At 39.0% G+C, this 22559-nt stretch overlaps 1 protein-coding gene across 9 annotated transcripts in view; it reads left to right on the top strand.

Moving 5' to 3' along the window:
- The window catches only part of SPAG17 (sperm associated antigen 17), an 89269-nt gene extending 67718 nt beyond the window's left edge, over nucleotides 1-21551 (top strand). For 7 of the 9 annotated variants that reach the window (XM_064410344.1, XM_064410342.1, XM_064410346.1 and 4 more), the window contains 19 exons: nucleotides 28-172; nucleotides 1313-1467; nucleotides 1881-2057; nucleotides 2858-2979; nucleotides 3154-3284; nucleotides 4862-4989; nucleotides 5370-5549; nucleotides 7157-7270; nucleotides 8686-8731; nucleotides 10342-10438; nucleotides 10889-10936; nucleotides 12249-12351; nucleotides 12980-13076; nucleotides 13948-14046; nucleotides 14176-14327; nucleotides 14787-14953; nucleotides 16124-16184; nucleotides 17342-18742; nucleotides 21409-21551. In XM_064410344.1, the coding sequence (XP_064266414.1) occupies nucleotides 28-172; nucleotides 1313-1467; nucleotides 1881-2057; nucleotides 2858-2979; nucleotides 3154-3284; nucleotides 4862-4989; nucleotides 5370-5549; nucleotides 7157-7270; nucleotides 8686-8731; nucleotides 10342-10438; nucleotides 10889-10936; nucleotides 12249-12351; nucleotides 12980-13076; nucleotides 13948-14046; nucleotides 14176-14327; nucleotides 14787-14953; nucleotides 16124-16184; nucleotides 17342-17656 (2337 nt within the window). In that variant the 3' untranslated portion in view covers nucleotides 17657-18742; nucleotides 21409-21551. Of the gene's footprint in view, nucleotides 1-27; nucleotides 173-1312; nucleotides 1468-1880; nucleotides 2058-2857; nucleotides 2980-3153; nucleotides 3285-4861; nucleotides 4990-5369; nucleotides 5550-7156; nucleotides 7271-8040; nucleotides 8083-8685; nucleotides 8732-10341; nucleotides 10439-10888; nucleotides 10937-12248; nucleotides 12352-12979; nucleotides 13077-13947; nucleotides 14047-14175; nucleotides 14328-14786; nucleotides 14954-16123; nucleotides 16185-17341; nucleotides 18743-21408 lie in introns of those variants that run through there. The other 2 variants (XM_064410345.1, XM_064410351.1) reach the window with 2 other exon arrangements.
- The last annotated feature ends 1008 nt before the right edge of the window (nucleotides 21552-22559 follow it).

Here is a 22559-nt window from a genome sequence, read left to right as displayed (position 1 = left end):
TAAATGAGTAGACCTTCATTCTTTCAGATTATGACTGTACGAGAAGATGAAGTGATAATTGTTGAGAATCCGGATGGTAACAGAGTAGTAGACCATGCTGATGGTACCAGGATCACAACTTTTTATGAAAAATGTGAAGACCTTTCTGTACCAGAGGGTAGTGTGGAAACAGGTAACATCTAAAGGGGAGCACTTACTTTTCTTGAACTTGACATATTTTGTGAAGCAGAAAGTTGTCAAAATACATGCTAAAGGTGGCTTATGCCAGTAGCCTAGAGAACAGATCCACTAGTGCAGTCTAGACTTTGTTTGTTTGCTTTCTTTCAGTAGTGTATTGAGTACTGTTGCAAGTAATTAAATTTCCTTCTTTCATACCTGTATGGTACTCCATCACCATGAGACCACAGGGCCAGAGTTTTAATGTGTTCATTGCCCTGTCTCCACCTGCCCTATTAATAACAAGGAAGCTGCTTTGAGTTTGAACTGAAGAGGTATGAAAGGACCAAGACATCCTTATATTCCCCAGTGAAGCCATGGACTCACCAACCTTGGAGATACTAAGTATCTGAATATGGCTGTGGAAAATGTCCTACCAAGAAAAGTGAAACTTGTATTTGCCTGAAATAAGGGGGGCTAAAGGTCATCTGTGATTCTTATAGCTGGTGTTTGATTCTGTATGACTGCTTCATTTGCAAGACAAGTCCTGTCCTCCTTAATTAAAATGAAGAGGACATTTACTGATTGGGTGTCTGGACTGTTCAAATTCAGTGTAGGAAAAGACCATTATTGAGTTAGCTGAAAATGTTCAGGGACATCTCCCTGTGGGATTTCAAAAGTCAAAATCCCTTGAATTGACCTATCTCTTCAATGGAAAGGTAATAACCAGATTAACGTGCCTATTTTCATTTGTTTCCCAAGATTTGTGTTACTGAATAGGAATTTCTTCACATTTTAGAGTTTGTATTACAGACGCAAAGAATTTCAGTGATCCAGCTTGTATATTACAAATATCCAGATCATTCTGGTTAGTACTGTGCTTGATACATTAGAGTGGAGTTTCCTGGCCAGCTCCAGATGTTACAGATATTTTTTGCTGTTGGGTTTTCCTATATTGAATTCACAGTCCAGAACTTAAAAGGTTGCATATTGTTTACATAACATAAAAATATGTGATAAAGGATGCTATGAAGTTTTTGAAGGTCTTGCACTGAAAAGATAAAGATCCAGCACTATGAGAGAAAAAGCAAATTGAATCATAAGACATTTCCATGATTTTTGTGCTCCTGTCTAATTGTTCTGTATTAATTCTTAGATGAACCCTCAGAAGTCACCACAAAGAAGCTTAAAGGTACACGAGTAGAGAATCCTGAGTTTGCTACTGTTTTAACAAATTGTGAGGATGGTACCTGTTGTACTATCTTTGGAGATGGGACATCTATTCTAGCAAAGCCACAGGGAACATATCAGGTGGGAATTATTTTTAGTTTGTGACAGTGACGTTTAATCTTTGTGTTCCAAGTTCCCTGCCATTAGCAGCTCTCACCTTCATTACCTCCCTTCTCTATAGTCTTCACTAATTCCTATTATTCCATCTATTTCATACTCTGCCAATGTTTAGATACTTACTCACAAATGTACAGTATATTTAAATCACAGTCTTAAATTTCCTGAAGTTAAATATTTCAGAGACTCAGATCAACCTACCTCTTGGACCTCATCTTCCTTCTTTCTCCCCCTTTGATTCCTCTAAAGTGAATGATTCAGTATTGAATGTCTGGAAGCTGTTCTCTTGATTTGTATCTGTTCTTCATTTTCACAGTACCTTTAAATTAATTTCTTTACCTTTGAGGATTGAATCTCTTCCCTTTTTGCTGTCATAGGTTTTACCCAGCAAGGGAGGCTTTCTTTTCTTTGATGAAGATTGCTCAGCAGTTTATAGCCATGAAGTTTATGATTTCAGCAGCAAGGAAGAAGAGAAACAAGCAGGGAGATACATTATGAAACACACTTCCAACACTATTTGTGAGATGATGGATCCTGAAGGAAATATTTTCAAGGTAAAATGCATAGAAGAAAACAAGTTTCTGCATTCTAATTTTATCTTATAAACTTCTCTCAAAGTCAAATTGCAACCTTGTAATATTTAAAGTAGCCAGAATCAGGTCTCTGGTGTCCTCTTGATTAAGTGATGGATATACTTTTTTTTTTAATATTTATCCCTCTTTAGAGAGACTGAAACAGAGCACATGGTGTACAATTTAGCTCACCTGTAAAGTTCCTTTAATTAGCCTGATTTGTACTATAGCAAATAATCGGCTCTGCAAGTGAGGATTAAAAACTAGGTGTGTCAGATTCAATTCAGGGACTGTCCTTTGAATCACCCTTATTTAAATTGTGTCTTAAAAAATGCATTATTATTCCTTTTTAGGTCATTGTTGGTTATCTTGTTTGAATATATTAATGTCACATTAGTTAATAAGCACATAGTATTTTCAAGAAGGAAAATACTTTAGAAGTTCACTCAGTAGGTGTACATCAATATCTGTCTTGAGTATACAGTTACCTGGCTTCACCAGTGAGTGAGTATTTTTGTGTAACAGTCCTTGGGAATTTATTAAGCATCAGCATGTGATATTGGTATTTATGATACAGCATGTCTTTCGAGAAATGTTTTGGGGGTTTTACTGTCTTTTCAGTTTTCCTCTTTATTTCTTTTTCCTATGAGTTTCCATTCACTCAGCATGAAATGTTTTTTTCTGTCTCTTTCACTGGGCTATGTTATATTAAAGTTCACCAGCAAGTCACTGTGTTAAAAGGATTTTTTAACTCAAATAATTTCACATAATTTCTGCTATAGGTCCTGGCTGATGGCAGCACAGATGTGTGCATTCCCAGCAGTGGCTCTAATGGCAAGGAGGACAGGAGCTCAGCAGCAGATGATGTTAACAAACCTGTCAGTGATAATGAGCATGTCCCCAGGTAAACTGCATTGCATTCATAGGTTAACACTTTCTTTTCTTCACTACACAGTATTTTACAGGGTTCATGGATTTGTGCTCCCTTTGTTCAGTACTCTGTATTTGCATATTGGATGCCATCACACTGGAGTTCTGCTCTCTTGATAGAGCCCCATGTGTGTGTTTGGCTGTGCAGGTTTTTCATCATCTCTGAGGATGGTTCTGGAACGGAGCTCCTGCGAACAAAGGATGTATACAAGTATCTGTCTGAGGTCTGCAGTGATCCTGCCACTGCAGTCTTGAAGGATCCTGTAGAAGAACAACCAGGTAGAAAATGTTTCTTCTCTGACAGACTACTAACAGAAAGAATTGAAAAGTTTCAAAACTCTTATTTGGGCAGGAAATGTTTTTACCCTTGTAAATAAGAATCCACACTTCTAGGAGAGAAAGAAAGGAGTTTGGGGAAAAACTCTGGGAAGCAGAGAATTAACTGAAGGATACTGTTAAGGGATAAATCAACTAACAAATGGCATGTCTTTATCTACTCTCAGTCACACAAATAAAAGTGATTACCAAATAAATATCTTCTTTGTGTTTATAATTTTAAAACTTGAATGTATCACTGTATCCATTAATGATGTAGCAATGAGGAGAGTGATGCCCTGGTGTTGACCTTTAGGCTGTCTGTTGGAAAGGATACATATTAAAAAGCTGGAAAAACATGACTGAAATAGCCAGTGCTACATGGTACCAACCACCTTGTAGTAGGAATGCAAGAAATTATGTCCTGGAATTGTTGGTTGTCATTGTAAAGGTAGTTGGAGATGCTGTGTTTCTATAAAAGACACTGTGATGTAGCAGGTAGATGCTAACAAAAAAATACCTTTAAAAGAGAAGAAAGTATGGTTCCCCTGGATATGAGGGGATGATAAGGGAAGTTTGCTTCAAGCCATAAAGTCCTAGGACATATTTCTCATAGATGTATGTCATAAGCATATGACATAAAACAGTTTTCTCACTTACTACTCTTACAAAGTGTGGCATATTTTTTAATGTACTTTTATTCACACAAATGACCAGTTTCCATTTTAGAAACCAATTGAAGTCATTCTGCCATGGTAAAAAAGAAAAAAATGAAGGGACATGGAGGGAGCCAGAAAAATGGAGAAGATGAAAAGATCAGAAAGATGGAGAGCACAGATACCCAGTCAAAATCCGAGTCAAGAAAATTTACTTACAACCAGCAATCATTTGTAATAGTAGAGCATCTGATTTTCCAGACTTCCTGCTCCACCTTTCACAATGCTGGCTGTATTTGCCTTTACAGCAAGGCTTCACAATTTTGTATCATTGTGACAAAGTACCTCAGTGGTGATAGCCATTTTAAAGGTCACCAGTGGGATAGATCATAGTAGCTTAAGTAATTTTTGTATTGGGCTGGAAAAAATATTTTGAAGAACATTAAAATTTATGCAAACTATACAAATAAATCATATCTGATGGAATCCATCCAGTGATCAGGGTATGAAATATGAAATACAGTGAAGAATTATACATGTTCTGAATATGTTGTACTACTTCTGAGATTAATATTGTACACATGGGTCAATGCTCTGCTCTTCCTTGTTTGGCCTACTACCCACACTATACGACTCAGCTGTTAACTAAGAATCAAAGCAAGTAGCATAAGCAGTTTATTGTTAAAAATGGGCTGAGTAATCTGAACCTGTACCACTATTCCATAATCAACTCAGTGATCTGATATTATCTGTAGCCATGGATACATGGAGTTTTTTAGTAATAAGATTTTTTGTAGATAGGTGTTTTTTTCTGTAGATCTGAGACACTTGTTGTTTTTTTTTTTACTTTGAACTGATTCTTAGCAAAATGTGTCTTTACACCAGGTGTTGTAAGTATTACTGTCCTCCGCCCTATGGCTGAAGAGTCCCCGTGGGTAATGAAGAAAAAACCAGAGAGTATTGTTCCTCTATATCTTCAGTCAGTGATTCAGGCAGAATCTTCTCCTCCTGAGGTATAATTGTTTCAAAGCTGTCTTTTCATGTTTAAGTAATAGATGTTTGTCTCTATGGGGAAATGAAACTCTAAACAGTGTGAATGTTAAATTCAGTTTATTAAGCAGACAGAGCAAAGGGTAGGCTGTGTCAGGGAATGTATGGTCCCATTCTTTTACACTTATTGAGGGGAGATAGCAATTTTAAGGGTAGTTTCTCTTACCTGTTGAAGATGCTTTAGGATAGATAAATTGTTCCCAGGAATCTACTGATTTTATTGTCCAGGTCTATGATTCTATGAGGAGAGCACACACTTTTAAAGTGAGACACATTACCAACAGCTGCATTTTTGGGTAATGTAAGAAGCCTCTTGCTCTTTTGTTTGCTCCTCTCTGTTCAGGCGAAGATCACAAGGAACCCAGTCAGAAGGAGTGCCCGGAAGGGTCTCAGCATTGGAGCAGTACCTTTGTCCTTGCCAGTCCCTGTGCAAAAATGTCCCAAAAAACTGCAAATCCGACAGCTGTTCCAGTATAAGCCACTCTGTGATGAGCTGAGAGAAAAACTGCATCTTTCCCTCAAGGTACTTCAACCACAGTTATTCGTTCTTCCAGTAAGCAATAGAGAACAAACAAGTAGATTAATTGGGTGTGATAAATGTGTAATACATACCTGAGAAAAATCTACTATGCTTGAAGAACAATTATTTCATACATAGACAAGTGCTGTAAGTGTTTTTCTGAAAAGGTTCCGTTGTTTCATTTACCTCTTACGAAACCTAGTTTTCTGAGCAAATACATGAGATCCAATCCAGTTTACATCACAGACAGTACTCTAACATATAATTTCCTTGCTGTCAATATTGATGTCTGTTACTTCGCTTTTATTTTACTTAGGGTTTGTTTTCCTTCAAAAAGTCAAAAGAATTTAAATCTATAAAGCTGAACAAGAATTTCTAGCTCAGCATAATTCTACAAGTAACTTGGTCACTGAGACGCACTCTGGTCTTGGTTATGTATTTGTTTTTGTAAATCAATGTAGAACATGTCCAGGTTTCAGTCTGAGTTTGTTACTCTATCCATGTCTAGGAAATAGCTGTGTAGCCTTCTGACAAGGTTTGTGGTCATCCCTCATTAGTGACTTGTTCATAGCATGGTGCAAGCTAGACCTCCTACGCCAGTGTTTTGAGATGGTGTCCACAAGTGAGCAGCTTTGCTCTTCTCAGTGTTGGGGTAAAACATTCCTTTATTTAATTTGCATTGTGAAGATGCTCTTAGAAAAGATTTCAGAATCAAAAGCCCATTATTACTTAAGAATTAGAGAATAACAAAATGTATGTGTCCTGTCATTTGTTAATTTAACCTATTTTGATAATGGGATTGCAGACTGAATTTGAAACTTAACAGCATGTGAAATGTGTGAAGGTAGTAGCCATTTATATTTTTTCCCCTACATTACATTTCAAATAAAATATGCTTGCAATAGAAAAACACTGACAGCTGCCCAGCCCAGATATGTTTGGGATATGCAAGTCTATCAGAATGAAATATTGCCATTTTCAGACTATAAATATATGAAAATTACTCTTTAATTTGCATACTGACCTTTCAAAGGCAACCCTGTAAGAAAAGTTCCACACCAAAGTGGCAAGGAAAGTCTCTCCATTGCCCAGATCTATTGTTGATTTTTAAAGATGAATGCTGTTTATTACATTGGGAAGGAAGAACTGCAATTATTAGCACTGAAAAAACAGTTGTAATAATTGCATAAATCTGCAATGAAAATACCCTAGTTACTCATAAAGCAATATTTAATCAATTCTCTTTTTTTTCAGAATGAAGTATCTTAAATCTTTAGCCACACCTTCCCTTTGTCAGAGCAAAATCAAGATTTAAGGAAAATATTCTTCTTTTCTACATCTCCTATAAGATTAAAGAGATATAAATGAGCGAGAAAGTACTGGCACTGGAACCATTGTTTCTACAAACCTGTCTTTTAGTAAAGTTTGGTGCATGTAGCTTTCTGGCAGAGTGGTGTGTTTAAGCCCATTTTTTTCTGTCCAACTAATTTAAAGAGATGTGGGAAAAGAAATGTTCCTCTTTTCTGTAGCAGTTGGTATGATTATGTCAATGTAAATATCTATTTTAAGCCTACATCTGCATCTTTCTTTTTTTTTCATTGTTCCACCAGGAATATATAGACAACGTCTTAAAGCAGGAAAATGAGCTGGAAGAGATGAATGTGAAAGAACCAAGAACCGAAGAGGAAAAGGAGAGTGCTGCAAGTCTCCTTGAACAGGTTACAGTGAGAAAAATCAAATTTTTAAGTATTTCTTTCAACAGAACCCTTGTATTGCATTGGAAGCGTGAGCCTTGAAACACATTATCCATTAATAAACCAGCAAATGTCAGAGTAGCACAGTGCCAGTTCTGGTGTAGATTAATGGTAAAGCAAAGCCATACTCAGCCTTCAGCTGGTCTGAATTCAGCTGGGCACTGCTGCCATTTGGGGAAGCAATGCTCAAAACAGTTCAAGAGTCTGGCTCTACTGAATGATATGTTCCCAAACACACAGACCAAAATTACTTTCCAGTAATTTACTTTTTTTAATATCCCCCAAATCAGGATGAAAATGTTTCCAGTCTGTTGTCATTGCACATGGGAGACTTTTATTTCAACCACAGCCACCTCCATAGTAAGAATTTAAACCCTGCTTTTGGGATAATACAAAAACAGTCTGGAGGAATATTGTTATTACTGCTGAGCAGCATTTTGTTTTTTTAAATATAATCTGCGAATTTTCATGGATAATTACAACACAAAAAGAAAAAGAGGAAGAATAGGTAATGGGAAAGGAGGGTAAATAGAAAAGGATCACAGCTTTTCTGGAAAGAGGGACAAAGAAATGATTTGTCAGTAATTCCATCTGCATCTGTCCTCTAGGCAGACATTTATTTACTTCAGTGAGGCCCAGGTGCTGAACCTCACATGCTGCTCAGACCCAGTGAGCTTGTCTGGTGACTAATTATTGTTGCTTGTCCTGGCTGCCTTCAGCACCTTCATTTCCAGTTACAGATTTCACATTGGACCACTCTTTTGTGAGCAGCAGTCTCAGTGTGCACCTGCTGTGACCCAGGAATCTGTGTCACATTGCTCCCAAGTCTCCAATAGCTCTGTTACAACCCCAACTGGCTGGTCAGGAGCTCTGGTTTCCAGTTAACTGCCTCAGAGACAGCATGAGAATAAAGGAAACACTTTAGAGCCTCTTAACCCTCATTCACTTTACTGTAAGCCAGCCACATGAGATCTCCTCAGTAACAGAGCCTGCAAATTCCTGAACACATTTTCCATTTGACTTGTTGGGAATCTAAGCTTAATACAATATAAGTAAGTAAAGTTCCAATTTTTTTTGCAGAAGGATTTGAATTTGATTAGGAATTAGCTTAGTTGATCTAATAAAAAGTAACCATATAAAATACAAAGCTATCTATGCAGTGGGTCATCAAGAAGGAAAAAAATACCTCTTTAGAACAGGGAAATTGTACTTCGTATCCTTTTTTCCCAGCTTATGTTTTCTGACACCGTGAAATACCTGAAAATGTGACTGCAAGAATGGGGATAACAGATAGCACTTGTTTATAATATAAATCCTCTGAATAAGATGTTGTTGTTGTGAACTTTAGTTCTTATATACTCACAGTTATTCCTTCTTCATTGCAGTCCTTTCCTGACTGGGAGAAATCAACTGAAAAACTCAGTGATAAAGGTAATAAAAAATTGAATACCTGCATTTTTAAAATTAAAAATATCATAATAAGTTTTAAAATATTGTACTGTTATTTTTAAAGAGGCAATATAAAGGTGAATTTGTCTATGTCCTATGTACATGCTTCTGTGTGACTCTCACAGGTGTTTAGGACTTCTTAGCGTCAATGATCCAGTACCACTGAAAAATAATTTCTGGTTTTAGGCATGTGTATTTGATATTTTTTCTCACATTTTCACATGTAATGAAATGTAGTTGTAAGAACTATGACAGTACTTGTCTATTTTTATACAAGCAACAATTTTTCAGACAAGTTTTTCAAAGCAACTAAGTAAATCCTGGTTATTTATTACACTGCAAAATCTCATCTCAAACCATCATGTGTTGGGGTTACATTCACCTACCTAAGGGAAAAGATGGAGCAATGTACTATGGATTTCAGTTAAAGTTTTCACAAGATATTTGTTAGCATTGATTAATATTTTCAATATGTACAAATAAAAGCTGAGATGTCTGTTTCTTTATAAAAACCCATAAGCCTTTTCTGTAGAAAAATTCATTACATTTTATCCCATAGTGATGCTCATCTTGAAAGTGTTATTTTCCTTGTCAAGAGTATTTCTACTTGTCAAAAAACCTCATACTGTGTAAAGTAAACAGAAACTGCTGCAGCAAATGCTTGCTGAACAGTTTCCTCTTAAATGGAGCTGCAATTTTAATGTAATATTACTAATGAAGAAGATAGTGGGAAAGAAAAGCTCTTTGAAATAGGTAAAAATAGAAAAAGCTGAAAAATAAAATCATAATTTATGATGAAAAAGCTGACCAAAAAACCCCACATTTTGAAGTTTGAACTCAGGTAATTCCCAGAACACTAAGAGATATTGTCATAGTCTAATAGGATCATATCTCTCAAATACTCACATCTCCTAAATTTTGCCACAGAAAATTGTTTTCATCCAAGGAAATTTCTTTGGACCCATGATTTAGCTTCAAGGTATAAAGTAAACAACACACTTTATAAAATATGTCAGAGGACAGGGCAACTCTTTACTAAAGCCCCAGAACTGGTCACAATATTAAATGTGGAAAGGCTGGCATTTCTCCATTATACATATTGAACTAGCAGTTCCTTCCATGAGAATGTTGATTATGGCTGCTTCACAGCCTCAATTAAGCATAAGCAAGCTTAAGCAAGCTAAATGTAATAAGGGTCCCTGAAAGCCCACGTTATTTTCTTCAGCTGTGGATAGAGACCTCAGAGCACCCCAGTTAGAGAGTGGCTGAATGTCAGCAACTTTTCCTATTCACAGGTATTTTTATCTTGAAAGAAAGTAAAGATATGTCAGGAAATACAGGGTGGGAGTGTGAGCTTAGTCTGCTTCTAGTCCTTTCAATACTGAATTCAATTTCTTATCTGTTAATGTTCTGATCTTGATTTTGGATTGAAGTTCTTTCTGCCTTTTCCCTCACAGTAACAAAGACTCTGTTGGGTTTCCATAAAGTGGCAGAAAGATGCATTTAAAAAACATGTCCTTTGATTATTTTTTCATAACACCTAGCACTGCATAGCAGAGCACACCCATTCAGCAATGCCCTTCACCTTGCAGACCATGTGAGCCAGCTGTATGAGCAGGCACTGGCTCCTCCTGCCCAGGATGACACAGAGAAGACAAGCACTGCACAAAGAGTGAGCCAGCAGCACAGGTAGGACAGAGCAGCAAGGACTGCTGCAAATGTAAATTACACAAAGGGCGAAGCCAAGCTCACAGGGAAGGCACCATGCTTTACTGGCTGTCTTTAAGGACTGGGACCTAGATCCCAAGATACATATGGCAGTGTTTTACTGTCTTGTCCTCTGATTATTTTGTCCTCTATGGCTCTCTTTCCATATCTGAAAGATAATTCAGATGTTGTTGGGGAAGGATTTTGGATGTTTCTTGGATTGAATGATCTAAGAAAAATGCAGATATGAGCAAACACTTTTGTGCAAACCATACAAGTCTGAGTTAGAAGCCATCTGAAGTATTTACATAACATACTGTCCTAAAAAGCATTTTCTTTCCAGGGTTATCATGTAAATATTTTTGTATTTATAGAAGACTACTAGTTTTCTCATTCCTGCTACTCTGTCTTTTTGTCTTCCGGGCGATTCAGTCCAGAAGGTGTATCATCCAAGTGGAAAAGCAAACTGGAACAGAACAGGTAATAATATTAGTAGGGTCAAGTTCTTTATGAGCCAGCTTAATCTGCTTTTGTAAAGAATGTTCTTGATTTCACCAGGTCTTGGGTGATGGTGCAATGGCTTGCCTGCAAATAATGGGGTATTTTCTGCTCAACAGAAATGCTGAATAAATGGTTTGAGTCTCTTTCTTTTGTCTTTTTTTTTTCCAAAACCCAGCAGCATTACTGTTAACTTACACTATGCAAACCAAGGCTGAAGTCAGAAGCCCTGTGTTTTGTTTTCTGGTTCTGCCACTAGTGTAGAAAGTACTGTATATTAATATTTTCAAATGCTGCTGCTTTAGGTTAAGATTCAGGTATTCCATAAATAAAAGCTGATTTTTTCAAATAGAACACCAGACAGGTCTCACATGTTGGTGCATCAAAGCTTCTCTAGGCAAAATTGTCCTAGCTCTCTCAGCCTGTACTCATATGAAAGGTCTTCCAAACCTTAATCGTCTTTGTGGCCTTTTTGTGCACCAGACAGGTCAAAAGTGGATACAGCACTCCATGTGAGACTTTCCATATTGCTTCTTAATTATGTTCTGATTTGCATGAGATAAAAAAACCTTTTAGAATTTAAGAGTTACATTTTAATACAGCATTTCACACTGTTTTGGATCCTATTAAAAATTATTTAAATATATAAATCTGAGCAGTCAGCACCCAAGAACATCATGTGCAATTCTGGCTCTAAAACCAGTGTTAAAACTCTCAATATGATTAAGACTGATCATTTAGTAGCTAATATGAGACCCTGCAAGTCAGTGAAATTCTAATAGTGTAAAACTGGGCTATATCAAGCTGAAAACATGACTGATCTTTACTCTGGTCAGTCTTACCTTTAGAAGTTTGAATAGATTCTTCTGTATCCACAGAGCCAGCAAGTCTTTCTGTGATAAAGAAATTAGATGAGTTTTATGTTCAAAATTTCAGCAATGCATCTGGAATACCAATTCTTAGCTTGAAGTATTTGTTGGAAGGTTGGAAAGACACCAGTGGCAGTCCCAGACATATTCCATGAGGTTTAAAGAAATGGAGTATGTTCTGAGGAGGAGCTCCGCAGAGCAGGCAACTCGCTGTCTGTGTGCATTCTGCCCAGTCAATTCTTAATTCACCTCCAAGAAAATTGCTAATTACAAGAATATTACTTCATGTGATGAATCAGGGAAGAAAATGCCACTTGTCTTTACCAAATCCATTTCTTGATACACAATACTGAAAAATAGGATGAACTCAGTTATAATGATTTTTTCTTTCTTTTCCTTACCAATAACGTGAAAAACATCCCTAGGAAAGAACTAGATGAACGGAAGGCTTTATTTGAAGCAATGAAAAACAGAGTTTTTGATCCATATTTTGAATCTGAATTTGCCAGAGACTTTTACCAAGAAAAGGTAAGGCAGCTAAAAACTGGATGAAGTCTGTTAGGCCAGCTAGTGTCTCCCATGCTCCCAAAGACAATTTTGGGTTTATATCTCAGCCTCTGTTTATCCCAACAAACCATTACAAAAGACAACCATGGCAGAATTAATAGAAATTAATTAATTAGAAATTAATTAATTAACTAGAAATTATAGACCCTTGTAAAGGAAACATATCCTGGAGATAGTATATGTTCACTGAGTACAAACTCTAGAAAATTCCTTACATAAACTCTGGAGAGAGCCTGATTCAGAGCAAAGCTCAACCTCAGTTTTTTGGGTTTTTTTTTACTTACCCCTCATTATTAGAAAGTTAATAAGTAAAACTAACACTCCTAATTTAGAGGTGATCTTGGGGGCTTTTCTGCTGGTAAATGCTGTAAGTGCATAAAACCTACTCAGAAATTTAGGTTGTCATCTGATGTAACTATTTATATGTCTTTTATAGTCACCACTTTGGTTCTGCTTATTTGTTTTCTTTGTGTTCCTTTTTTTAAAATGTTTTCCTTTCTTTTTTTGCAAGGGGAGGAGGGTGTCTGCTGACTGGTTTTCCTAGGTGTTTAGTTGCAAAACCTAAGGCCTCTTTCTTCCTTTTCTCCAGTTTCCTGATTTGGAGACAATGTCTAAGGAACTTCCTCCACTTCAAAAAGGAAGAAGTGGGACTTGGCCTCTGTGGTTGCTAAAAGAACCCAGTAGAGGTAATCGAGTGTCTGGCATCAGTTTTGTATCTTCTTCAGGAGGACGAAGCCCTTGCAGACATCATTCAATGTGGAAGAACAATCAGTTTTGGATGCTAAGCTGAAGAATTGTGCTATGAATGAGAACTGGATAGATGGAAAGTGCTCAAGAAAATCTTGAATGGAATAAATAATAGTTAGGGGTGGATGAGCAAGAACCAAGGAGGCCAAGTTTTGAAAATAACTAGTATGGCTGTAGGAAAAATATTGGAGATTTATTTCTGAAACTCAGTGGTAAGAGGGAACTGGTGCAAAAGCAATGTGGAATAGGAAACATGCAGGCTAAAGACAGACTGGAGGACACAGGAGGAAAGCAGTGACTCCATGACAGGAAGCAGGGAAAGAAGCAATCATTATCTTAGGCTTCAGCTTTTCAGATCTGAGAGGAATACTTCAGTTCTGTTTAAAAAGCAGCCCTGACAAGTTACTGAAATCATACAGTGAGATTAAAAGTCATACACAGCAAAGATTCATATCAGGAAAATAGTCCTCTGTGGGGCTTTATCAGACCCCCACTAATTCCCATATTTCCTCATTTTCAGTCACCATAAGACCTCTGCTGGATTGTCTTTTAGTCCTCTATGGCTTATAGTTCAGTTAGCCAGAGGACAAGAAATTACTAATCACACAATAGGCATTTTTCAGATCCCTGTGGCCCAGTAGAGCAAAACATTGCATGCAGAATTTTCCCAGCCTCTCATGGTTATGTAGCAGCTTTCCAAGATTGTGTAAATTAAAGTGCCAAAGACTGACTGTTGTTTTTCACATGTTTATGAAAATGATGGTGATCATAAAAAACACTTGACTCAATATTCCATTATTTTCCCTTTAGAAGCCGAATTTCTTGATACCACAAATGATTCATCATTTTCACGTGGCCTTCTACTACAGGATTGTTCCAAACAAGATGATGGTTCCAGAAGCAAAAAAGGTACATCTGCCTTCCAGAATGTAGTTGGAGCAACTTGGTATCTTTTTACAACTTCTGACACAATATTTGCAATACAAATTTCAATCCATCCATTACTTTTTCATGCTTTTAGAAATCTTTCCCTTCCAGACCTAAACAAGGCTGCAAGAGCAGAAGAGACAGCCTTTCAACATAAAGTTCCAAGTCGGATGGTAGATGTTACAGGACAGAGAAGAAAAGAGAAAGTGGTATTACCATCATACTTTCAGGGGAAAAAACCGAACACTATACCAAATAAAAAGGTAAAAAATAGCTTTCTTGTCAATATTCATATTATCTGAGTAATCTCTTTTCCATAAAATCTTCACGCTGGAGTAATATTGGAAGGTATTTTGAATCTATTTACTGTAACATGGCTGTCAAAATTTATTTATGTTTACTGGCAACTCTAGAAATACCTTTCCTCTCTACTGATAGGAAATACTCATTCCGCATCAGGCACCTACATGAAAGCTCTGTTTCCAAAAGAGCAGAGCTCTTCCCCATTTTTCCTGAGACACCTCAGTGGCTTCATGCATCTGAAAACTCAAACCAGTATAAATTTCCAGACAGTATTCAAAGTGCTGCTGCAGTTTTTACTTAAATCAGGATTACTTTTTGTAATTCTTCAGGGTGAGTGGACAGAGGTCAAATATAGGTTAAGTAATTCTCTACCTGCCTTAATGGCCACCAACTTTGTCTCCTCTATTTTGTTTGCAAAGATGGAAGATCCTGCCTCAGGAAAGGTCAGCACATCTTCTGTTGCAACAAGACAGGATCTTACCAACTTCCATCTCATCCCACCCAGGGTGACATTTGGAGTGCTAGAGGAAGGCTGCACTTATACAACCACTGTAATCATGAAGAATGTTGGTGTGAACTTCTCAAGGTTAGTTTGTGTCACTGTTGAGCAAGAAATGACACAAATTCACCGGAAGGCTCTTTTGCAGAACACCCTTTTAATATGAAAATTCTCTTTTATAGGTAGGTTTGACACATTCTGCTTGATTGGCTAATTAACAAAAACATCTCTCTCACAAACAGTCCTTGAGAAGAACAGAAAAACAGAGTAGGAAAACACCACCTGCACGTTGTTTATGCTAACAACTTATCATCATTTCTCTGCAACTCCCTGGAAAGTGTCATAAGTCCACTGTGAGAAAATGAATTCCGTTTTCTCGCTCTCTTACCTGGCTGTCACATCCACAAGTTTGAATTCTTAGTACCCTGTTTTTTATCTCTCCAAATGGATCCTGACAAAAATTGAGTACAGTTTCTCTGGACCCACCACTTAGAGAAAGCACAGGAGTTCTGACAGCCACGTCATATGTCTGCCAGAGCTTTCCATAAGATGGAGCCATATCCTAGGAATGCCTCTTCTACTGCCTTTCCTTTAACAGCTTCTAGTGCAAGGGCACGCTGGCAAACTGTTCTTCAGAGGGGAATGAAATCCACAGGATCAGTTCCAGAGCAATGCAAAAGTAAAGGTCATATTTGATCTAATGATCTTTAAAAATCTGAACAGTAGGAAGTTGCATTCACAAAAGAACTGAATCTCAGATGTGAAACAATCAGTAAGAAATGAGGAAGCAAGACTTCTGCTTTAGTTGGTACCTTTAATTTAAGATTATTTGCACAAAATTCATACCAGTATCATGCTTTCTGCAAAGGACATTAAATAAAGATTGTTACGGACTTTTGGGTCTGCAACACACAGGTGTTTGCCAAGAAGCTGTTTGTACTTCATTTACCTTTGAATGTGCAGATTTAAAATGCTGCTGTTTCACATTCTGTTATAAGGACCAGGCAGTATTAACAAGCTCTTTGAAAGCTTACTTTGGCCCATTCATCTGCTCCTTTGGGGGTTTTTTGTTAGAAACCTGAGCCTTGGCAAGAAGCCCAGGAATTGCTGTAGTCCAACTTGTACATTATGATGGAAAGGATGAGCTAAGAAATTCTGCTGTCATTTAAAGAAGCAGAGGAAGAGCAGGCAGCCTAGATGAGATTTCTCCTGCCTGAAACAGTTTCTGGCAAACTGACTCTCTTCTCTTTCTGACAGGTTTCGGGTGAAGCAGCCACCTCCACGCACAGGACTGAGAGTGATGTACACACCACAACCTGTAGGTTACACAGGAGAGCTTTTGGTTTTTTTTCTAGACTCAGCTAGAAGACTCTAGCAAGCTCTAGGCTAGCTAGAGCACCTTTCTGGGACAGCAGCTGTCTGGGAATAGAGCTGCCAGGGTACAGAGTTTTGTTTAAAGTTATTTGAAGTGATGCTGTTTTCCACCATCCCTCTGCCACCTTCAGCTAAGCACTCCATGCACTTGAGTCTCAGCCTGTGCCAGAATGCAGAGGGGTAAAAATGTTCAGTTCAGTGGAAAGCATCAGGTCAAGCAGTGAAGTTATAGAGAGCTTTTTCAAAGCAAACAGGATTACTTTGCCACTCAGATACCTGAGTTTTCCCTTCTGCTTAGGGTGTTTGTTATATCTGCTCTGTCTTATGCCTAGACTTAACTTCCTGTCCTGACACCTTCAGGATTTAAACCTAGTAAACTATTGCCTCAATCCTTTCTTCTCCTGCTTCCAGCTGTTCTCCACCTTAAGATTTTTATCTAGCAAAGCACCATAGCACACTATCTCACTATGTAGGAAGCTTTCATGCTTTCTGCTTTTGTTCAGTCTCTCTTTTTACCTTCGTGCTATCTCTGAATAGTGCTGGCCGCTGTCCCCACAGCATCCACATAATACCTAGAAATATCTTGCCAATGCATGGAATCAAGAAGCAATGACTTGTGCAGAGGTAGTGCCAGAATGCAAGTCAAACCTCCTGCTCCAGAGCCTTAGCCACAACACACTACTTGAAATCATAGCATAGTGTGGGTTGGAAGGAATCTTTGAAGGCCCCGATTGAGAGAGAAGGATGGTGTGGAGGACTGTGTCAAAGGCCTTACAGAAATCCATCTAGATGGCTGGAATAATTTCTGTTCTTTTCTTTTTTCCTCACATCTGCCCCTTTTGTACCTCCCTACCTTTATGTTCTTTTTAAAAACAGAATAAAGTATTTTATTTAATTTGGAAGGGACATACAATGGCCCTCTAGTTCAACTGCCTGACCACTTCAGGGCTAGCCAAAAGTTAAAGCATAGTATTAAAGACACTGTCCAAATGCCTCTAACACTGACATTAGTGGGCATCATCCACCAGCTCCGAGGGCTGCTGGAGGGGACCATGTATGAAACTTGCACCTTACCTGTGAGTCATTCTCTGTCTCTCCTAGGTGGCAGCAGGCTTGCAGGTTGAACTGGAGATAGAGATTTTTGCCATGCTATTTGAAGGGAAAGACACTGGTGGCCTTGAAGAAGTTTCCCATGATATTGAAATAATAACAGAAACTGAAACTCTTCTCCTGCCTGTGAAAGCAAATATCCTTTGTTGTCTTATTTCTCTCACACACCTTAGAGCATCGACCCTGGGGATCACCTTCCTGTTGGGAGCCTCAAGCAGTGTTTCCAGTGCAGACTGTTGCAGTAGCAAGCTTTACTCTCCTTTTCAGAAATACACAAATTGGTGTTTTCAAAAGCACAACAAATGAACAATTTAAGATGCCAAATGCAGTTCACGTCAGAATAACTTTGTTTGAAAAGTGGGGAAAAGAAGAATGGTAACTCAGAAAAACGTTGCTTTTAAAATCTAAATGAAAATAACAGATACTCTTTCCCACCACCTCTCATGAAAATACTTTATTTTGAATCTGTGGTAGCATCTGGTGGTACAACCTCATGAGCAACAAAATGATGTATCATCCAGATACTAAAGAGACAAATGGGACAATCCCTGAAGCAGCAAAGATGCAAGCACAGAAGCGCATGAATGCTGCCAGAAATGAGCCTGTATGGGTTCAGTGGGCTTTGTTTAACTGATGACAGCAGTACAGTAAAAGAGCCAAGTCAGTAGCTATTATTTCCTATTTCCCTTGTGCTCCAGGTGAAGTTCTGTTTGACTTTTAATCAAATTTACACTTAGAAGTCTGGAAGAAGGGGTCCTCTGGAAACCTATAAAAGAAATAGCAAGGCAAGCTACAGCCAAACATGCCAGAAACTTCATTCAGAGTACGGACCACCCTTACCAAAGAAAGGAGAAGTTCAGGATACTCTGACCCTGACCAGAGTAACAGCAATTCCTCTGGGGCTTAATATGCTCTGGATGTGATGTTGAAACTCCCCAGATATACTTGCCTTGACCCAAAGGAACCTTTCATGCCTATAATTGCAGAACCGAGCTAGACAGAACCAGTTGCATAGCAGCAAAACCAGCTGCTGTTGTGTTCCCAGTCACCCAGTCTTCAGACACAGTTGCAGACCAGCCTCCAAAACATGTGCCCTTCCCCCATATTTTAGCTGTTCCTTTAATCTTTGAGTTGAGGGCACTAGTCCAGATTCATGTTTCACAACCTTACTTTCAGAATTCATTCCTACCTCGACAGGTTATTTTACTTAAATAAATGTACCAAAATGGTTAGATTCTTAACATGGTATTCCACCTGTGCTATCCAGTGACATTTACAGGTGCCGCCCAGAGGGATACCCCCAGGGAGGGATGGCAGCAGCAGTCCAGGAACTTCCTCCAAGCCCCAAGCCACGGTTACGGATCACACTCCCACGAAAGCTTTGAAGTTAGTGTAAGTACTGCATGCAGTGACACCAGCTGTAAATTAGAGTACACTTGTTTTACCTACTCTTCACTTTATCAGCTGCATCCTGAACAAAGTTCATGCAAATAATGCACCTAGCACACTGACCTGGTTACTGTGACAAGAGGAGGGAAACACTGGATGGCTTTAACCAAAGCACTCACTGCAAGAGGACTGCAGGTTATTACAACTGCTCAGCTCATCAGAGGCACTCACAGCAAAGCCTCCTCAGTCCTGTCCCAAATCTTCACTTACTGTCTCCACATTAAACAAGTCCTTGAACAACCTGGCAGCTGGATTTATTACAGTTAAACCCTAATAAATCAGTCTCTCTTTAACACTTTTCACTTTCTAAAACCAAGTCTTACTAGTGTCCCATTGACAACTGAGAGCAAGTGTAATAAGGGACAGGAGTCCTACAGATAGGGCAGCCTCAATGTGACAAGTTCAAATACACACAGCCCTCTGCACACACAGTTTCATACAGCACATTTCTGTAGCCTTACAGATTCAGTCTACATGAAGAATCACAGAATATCTGAGTTGGAAGGGACTCACAAAGATCAGGCCCAACTCTGCACAGGACATCCTGAGAATCACACCATGTGTCTGAGAGCATTGTCCAAACACGTCTTGAATTCTGTCAGGCTTGGGGCTGTGACCACTTCCCTGGGGAGCCTGTTCCAGTGCTCAGCCACCCTCTGGGGGAAGAACCTTTTCCTGATATCCTAACTGTTCCCTGACCCAACCTCAGGCCTTGGGTCCTGTCACTGGTCAGCAGGGAGCTCAGTGTCTGCCCTTCCTCTTCCCCTCGTGAGGATGTTGGAGACTGCAGTGAGGTCTCCCGTCAGTCTCTTCCAGGCTGAACAGACCAAGTGACCTCAGCCACTTCTCACACTTCCCCTCAAGGCCCTGCACCATCTTTGTAGCTCTCCTTTGGATGCTTTCTAAGAGTGTCTTAGAATGGTTAAGTCTTCCCTGACAAGAAAGGCTTACTGGGAATTTCTCACAAACCAGCAGTCAATGTGTTTAACATTAGGCTGGTGTTCACCTCGTCCCCCTGAGCTCAGGCACTCTACAGCACAATTGATGGTGACAGTTCATAAACAGGGAACCCTATCGATGTCTCTCCTCAGCTGAGCAGTCCCTGTTTGCTTCATATGTGCAACATTGACATCATCTTTTTCTTTCAACCTAAACATCTGTAAGCCTGCCATGTTATTCAACCAATCAGCAAAGGAATTCCAGCTGTATCTCATTTCCTCTCCTCTGGAGAAAAAGTGACCACATCAGTCAGTTCTCAAAAAGTTCACAGACATGTGCCTCTGACTGCTGCATCTGCTCTAGGACTGCCCAGTATACATCAAGTATAGCTTTTTTTTTTTTTTCCTATTTAAATATCTTCTTACCTTTTCCAGTGTGGAATTCTACCCCCAAAGTAACACACAATTATAGTCTAGAAAAACAACTGGTTTAATGCCAGGTTTAATCCTTAGAGATTTACAACCTGGAGCTCATAATGAAGGAAGTTTAGACAAACTTCTCACTCCATGTTTAAACCTAAGAGAAATACTCAGTTCACATTTTAGTGAGACACCCCCAGTCCCAAGAGAAGTTCTGATCAGGGCCATCTTCCATGACAAGCACAAAGGGACAGAAATTAATTACACAGTATTCTCCTCTCACATGTGTAATCCTAATCAGAGCTGCTGTCACCACAGCCAAACCTCCCTTCTCTTCTGACAGTGTCTTTAGTGAATTGATTGACAATTCCTACTGAAGCTGGCTGCAGCTGTCCCATGCTTCCCAAACAACTGTACCCAATGCCTCTTTGAACATTCCTCCCCTCAGAGTCTCCTGGACTCATGTCCATATCCAAAACCATATCCATCTCAGACATACCAAGGAACTCTGGATTGGTTGGTTTAGTCTCACAAGACATGGAACACCAACACTGCTAGGTTAAATCCTCTTACTGGTTAAATAGTCTTGTTCAGCCATCCAGAACAGAAAAAGTCAATTCGCTACAGAGGCACCCTGAGAAATTTCTAAGTTTCTGTCACCTCTCCCAGGTGGCTATCACCAGAGCCAGTGATTCTCCCTACTGAGACCTGGAAACCTCCCTGCAATATTAAACTTGATCACAAATTTGCCACACCTCCTAGCAGAGACCAACAAGCAAAAATCATGATCAAGCATCACCTGACCAAACTTAGTCCTATCTCATTAACTTCCTTAGTTATTTCACATCAATATTTAAATCATATCAAAAAGGTTCTCTTAACGTACTCAGAATTAAATACCACATAGGAAGCTGCCCATGAAAGTCTTCAGTATTCCTTAGCAGACTGTCCATCCTGAATGTGTGGTTGTGAGTTTTGTACCATTCAATTTGTGCAATAAAACCAAACCTCTAATCTACCTGAAGCCTGTGTAAGAACTCCATCTCATGTTGTTGTTCCCTTCCAACAGCAAAAGGCCAAATCTGAAGCCAGTCTGTAGCAATCACAGCGCTCACACAACACTTGCACTTGCAGAGAATCTGGACATAATTATTAGGTTTGGTTCAACGACTGTACAAAGGTGGAACAGGGATTTCTTCTTGTTTTTTCTTCCTTCCATTCATATTAATTTTCTGTGTTCTTCCACTACAGGTTAGAGCCCAAGAAGATCAACATGAGGATCAGCAACACTGAAATACCTAGATTTTAGTTCAACCTTATGGAAACATTCAGTGTAATTTTTCCATTCATTTAATCAGCTTAAATGAGAATAAATATTTTGCCGTTTCCGTTAATGGGAAGGGTGGTCCAAAAGTTGCACAATCTCTTGACATGGCTGTCTGAAATGTAAACAGTGGAAAGATGGTTTCCACACAGTTTGTTTTTAAAAGGGATTAGGTTTCTAATAACCTGTGCTGAGGCACCTGAAATCTTTTTCAAGTACTGGGAATGCACCAGGTTTCAACACAGTCAACTGTGATTCTTCAGGAATGCTGACCTGCTCTTGTCTTCTAATTCCTAAGTTTCTGTTTGCTTTCTCAATCATAGGCTTTATGTTCTGTGTGCTCACCTACCTTTAATAAACTGAACATACCAGATGGGGGTTGCAAGTACACAAAGTTACACTTGGCAAGAGAGAGATCCTTATATCCTCTCGTTCACAGTCACCATGACCACCTTCAAATGTTCACCTGCTCATCTCTCTTCATAGTGGAAGACTGAGCCACGTAGGGATGGTCTTTTGCCCCTCCTTGCTCCCACCTACACAGCAATGACTAAAGATCACAGGCTACTTTTGAGCCACCATATTTGTGTGTGCAAGTGCAGCTCTGCTTCTGGTTTATTAATTCATTTCTCACAAGGTCCCTTCCTGTGCTTCGTTCTTTTTCCAACATATGACATGCCGAGAGAGAGATGGGGAATTTTCCTTGATCCATGGAGATGACTTGTTCTCACAACACTTCACAGTGACTGAGAATCCCATGACTGGCCATTAACAGCAGCTTTCACCAGTGTGAAATATGAACACCAGTTCTGAACCCTCACATAGGTGAGATACATATTCTAACAATACAGATTTAAGCTTGCCCTATACTTGAAAGTGCTTTCCTGCTCAGGTTTGTAAATCCAGCGAATTTCACCCAAGAAAAGGCAAATCGATGCCCCAGGGATATTAAAATTCCTATCAGAGGACTGTTGGCACAGGACAGACCTCTTCCATTTAAAGCACATGCTGGGCTCTGTCAGTAGCCACCCAAGTACTGCATTAGTACAGACCTGTCACAAGTGATACAAATTGGAGA

The sequence above is a fragment of the Passer domesticus genome, chromosome 2, assembly GCF_036417665.1.
Source record: "Passer domesticus isolate bPasDom1 chromosome 2, bPasDom1.hap1, whole genome shotgun sequence".
Classification (NCBI taxonomy): Eukaryota; Metazoa; Chordata; class Aves; order Passeriformes; family Passeridae; genus Passer; species Passer domesticus.
This window is presented reverse-complemented; position numbering and strand designations above follow the sequence as displayed.